The following is a 4,677-nucleotide window of genomic DNA, read 5'->3' as shown; positions in this document are numbered from 1 at the left end:
GAGGAAAGACTATTTTTAGTGATTATTATAGGGTAATGCTCCCAGTAATATTTAATAATTTTCATTTCAAAATAATACCAGAATATTTTATTTTTATTTTTTTTGGAACTAAAGTAATACTAGAAATCTAAAAACCATAGTTAAGGCTTCATAAAAACAACTTTAGCTCATTTAGCAACTTATTTCTTGCTAAAAGTAAAAAGAAAAAAAAATCACTTTATTCACTCTAAAAAATCATTAAAAAAATTGTCAAATAAATTAATTTTTTTTGGCATTAACTTTGTAGTAGGCATAGTTTTGAGCAATAATTTAACTTTTTATCTAACTCGCAAACAAAATCTAAATATACACCAAAAAATGATAATTTTAAAGTACACAATGTTATGTGTATATGATTATGGAGCTGACCTCATCTTTTACCCTGCCAATCAAGATGAATGAAATTGGCACCACACATTCCATAATTATTGCATTTACCAATCCGAGAAACCATGTCTCTTAATTCTAAATTAATGTTTCGAAAATATTAAATAATTTATTTCTAAATATATGAGTCCCTCAATCACCAAACAAGTAGGACAAAGTCCCATGGGACCACAAACCCCTGCATGAGTATTTTACAAGGATTCTACATGTTCTTGTCTCAGTCTCACATGGTTTCTGATCCAACAATGACCTCCAATATGAAATCCCCAAAACACCCTTGGTTATCACATCAAAAATTGGGGTCCCACAAAGGACAAAATGGGTAATGAAAAAAATTATACAAGAGGTAAAGAATCTACTCTCCGTTGATCTTGTACCAGAAAGCTTCCTATCAGTTTCTTTTTGCTCTTTACTTGCAATCCCTCAGCCAATAAAAAATTGCCACTAGTTAGATACAGCACAGAGGTGACAATGAAACAGTTTGTAAGAGTGAGACCAATCTGTCAAAATAATAAGCAATTCAATCATGCAGACATTAGAGTTTGAAAGCTACTGATGATGATATATACATTGAGAGATAGATAGATTTACTGATATATACATATCATTTTGTTGATTTCTCTCTTTTTGTGTGAAGAGTGATCGAGATGGGGAAGACAAGCAAGTGGATTAGAAATTTCTTGACAGGAAAAAAAGAGAAAGAAAAGGAAAAAGAGAGAGAAAAAGAAAGGAATTCAAGCAATCAGCAACTCAATTTGAATGCTAATGAGAACCCCACAACTCCAATTTCGATTCCGCGGCCGATGACTCCGAAAGAGAAGCGGCGGTGGAGTTTCCGGCGATCGTCGGCCACCACCGTGGCCGGTGGTCAGAAGGAGTTGGAGAACATTGCCACCACGCCTCCGGCGGTGTTGGAATCACAATTTGAGCAGAAAAAGCACGCGATGGCGGTGGCTGCAGCCACGGCAGCCGCCGCAGATGCTGCCGTGGCGGCAGCACAAGCTGCTGCCGCCGTGATCAGGCTAACTTCCGCTGCCGCAGCCACCGGGAGAGCCAGTTTAATAGAAGAGGCTGCTGCCATAAAGATCCAATCTGTTTTTCGGTCTCATTTGGTATGTATATTCACATTTCATGTAAGAATTAGACGTATATCAATTTCATATATTTGTTAGAAATTCATAATACTAAATGACGATTGATGAAACAGGAAAATAAAAATAATAATAAATAAAAATTATAAATCACGCGCACATAATTTTTTTTACATAATTCAACTAAAAATATATAGTTTCACTATGATGAAATGTCACAATTAAAATATAGAGATACTAAAAATACTAAAAATACCCTTATTCTAAATTTGGTCGATTCGTTTGTGTTTAATTCTTAACTATCTTGACAATGTCATTGGGGTGTTTTTTTAGGCAAGGAAAGCACTTTGTGCATTGAAAGGACTAGTGAAGCTGCAGGCATTGGTGAGGGGTCACCTGGTGAGGAAACAGGCAACCACGACTCTCCGGTGCATGCAGGCATTGGTGACAGTTCAAGCTAGAGCTCGGGCTCAGAGGATCAGGATGGTTGAAGAATCGAGGCCCGATAATCAGAGGCAGCAATTCAATCATAGAAAATCCACTCAGGACAAGTTCAGGCACTCCTACCATGTAAGCATCATTCTCATTCTTTTTCTGCTGCCCTGCTTTGTGTGGAGTCAAGATAAGAATCAAATGATCTTGAAAACTTATAAATGGGAATTATTTGATTCAGGTAAATTCCATTTTGGAAAATTGAGGATTGGTAGAAATTGTGAAAGAATTAGTCGAGGAACATAAAAATCGGTCACAAAAACCCAACACAAAATGTATGTGTTATGTAAAAATCAAATAGTTTCAATAACAAAACAGTAAAAGAGAAACAAATTAAACACACAAACAATTAGATATACGTGAATTGGCAATGCAACTATGTCAACGTAGAGAGGAGATAAAATCCACTATCCTGATAATGATCACAGAGTTCTGAATCTCTCAACTCAATTACTTTACATTGTTGTTATATGTACTACAATTTTGGAATTAATTATTTATTCAATAAGGATTTTCCTTTTCTTAAATGCTAGCCTTATAAAAGTTTGAGGATTGTTAGAAATTGTGAAAGAATAAGTCTGAGGAACATAAAAATCGGTCACAAAAACCCAACACAAAACGTATGTATTATGCAGAAATCGAATAGTTCCAATTACAAAGTAGTAGAAAGAAATAAATCAAACGAACAAACACAAGATATACCTGATTCAGTCATAGTACTACGTCCAATGAGAGAGGAGATCAAATCCACTATGTAATAAAGATTACAATGTAATCTCTCGACTTAGTCACTCCACAATATTGTCACATTTTCACATTGAAACTCCATGCAAAAATAAAATAAATATCTCCAAAACTTCCAGATCTGGGCATTAGCCTAACGGCCTCAACCCTTTGCCTCTGTAAAAAGCTTCCTACAAGTAAATCGGAAGTGTACAGTAAAAATGCAAGACACCTCACACAACAAAATGGATAGACAAGATTTTTCAGAACTATGCCTCACCAACAAATCTCATAAAATCTTATCCATTCATGTGATTTTCGTGTTCATTTTTTTGTGTCCATAGCTAGTCTAGATGTGAAATGGTGTGAGAGGAATTGCTGTAGTGATGAAAAATGTGTGAATGAAAAATTTTAACCATTGATCTGTGATATGGTCACTTTTCATGTAGGAGATGGACAGGGGTATGGAGGAGAACATCAAGATTGTGGAAATGGATCTTGGGGAATCAAAGGGAAGTACAAAGAGCCGAAACAGCTACTCAAGCCATGCGCAAACAGAGCAGCATCGATTCTCCACACATTCTGCACCAAATCGCATCTACTCAAAACCAGATCACCGAGAAATTTCACCACCCCCATCAGCACTGACAGACATGAGCCCGAGAGCTCACAGTGGTCATTTTGAGGACTATTGCTTCGGTACAGCACAGAGCAGCCCACAGTACTACTCTGCAGCCTCCAAACCCGAGCCCTATCCGGAGTCCTTGACATACGAGTACTCGTTCTTTCCAAATTACATGGCAAATACTAAATCTTCAATTGCAAAAGTGCGGTCACAGAGTGCGCCAAAGTCAAGGCCTGACTCATTTGAGAGGCAGCCAAGTAGGCGTAATAGGCCATCCCTAGAAGGGAGGAACGTGCCACGTGCTGTGAAGATGCAACGGTCATCCTCACATGTGGGGTCTGTGGCTCAGAATTTTCAGTACCCATGGTCTGTCAAGCTTGACAAGTCGAGTGTTTCGCTTAAAGACAGTGAGTGTGGATCAAACAGTACCGTCCTCACAAATACTAACTACTGCAGATCTCTTGTTGGATTCAATGTGAGTAAAATTTTAAATAAAAACTGCAACCATTGAATGAAAAATACATTTAATTTCATTATAACATTGAATTTTTGCCAATGCAGGTTAATGGAAATAGGTACTGAAAGTTCTTTCTTGAAACAGTATCAGGGGCAATAAGGTGTTTGATACAAGCTAATAAAAAATTCTGACAATTTTTTTTTTTCAGTCTGATTGTGGTTGTTAGGAGTGTTGTGTTCAGTGTGAGAGTTTTTTTGTTTTTGTTTTTGTTTTTAATGTTTTCATTCTATTTGTTTGCTGAAATTGAATGTGTTCTTGAGGCCTAACTGCGAGCCAACTGCATTGTAAGCACTGCAAATTGTTCATAATAATTTTATTGAGTGCGAATTTTTAATCTCAAGTGCAGAGGCATGTTACTGGATCCCATCATAAAATTTGAGAAATTTTTCCCAAGTCTGTTTGGAAACTAAGAAAATTTGTTTCACTCTCACTCATTTTAAGCAGACTTTCTCATTTGAGTTCTTGTCATGATGGCTTGACCCATGTCAACAAGGGAAAATATTTCAATTTGCTTTCTGAAAGTCGAAACTCTACACAGATTAATCAACAGAACAGATTGCCAAAGCTAAGAAATTTCAACATGAAAATAATCTTAGAGGGACCTAATTGAGAAGAAATAACCAATATTAATTGGACGAACATTGTGTAAGAACACTGTTAAGTCTAATGCTATACGTAATTGAATTTTTTTATCTGATTTCTTTTATCATTAGACATAAAGGTGGTGTGATTTATATTAACAAATACACGAGGGAACTATGCCTTTGTCTTTAGTCGTAGAAAAATCAGGCGAATAATCCATT

At 36.3% G+C, this 4,677-nt stretch overlaps 1 protein-coding gene across 1 annotated transcript; it reads left to right on the top strand.

The window, feature by feature from the left end:
* Positions 1 to 793: 793 nt before the first annotated feature.
* Positions 794 to 4,214, top strand: LOC114301727 (protein IQ-DOMAIN 19). The gene is made up of 4 exons (XM_028246685.2): positions 794 to 1,538; positions 1,851 to 2,087; positions 3,182 to 3,832; positions 3,919 to 4,214. Exons 1-4 carry the CDS (start codon positions 1,074 to 1,076, stop codon positions 3,937 to 3,939), a joined length of 1,374 nt encoding a protein of 457 aa, XP_028102486.2. The 5' UTR covers positions 794 to 1,073; the 3' UTR covers positions 3,940 to 4,214.
* Positions 4,215 to 4,677: the final 463 nt, after the last annotated feature.

Source organism: Camellia sinensis, chromosome 7 (assembly GCF_055761805.1).
Source record: "Camellia sinensis isolate YWXY chromosome 7, ASM5576180v1, whole genome shotgun sequence".
NCBI lineage: Eukaryota > Viridiplantae > Streptophyta > Magnoliopsida > Ericales > Theaceae > Camellia > Camellia sinensis.
This window is presented reverse-complemented; position numbering and strand designations above follow the sequence as displayed.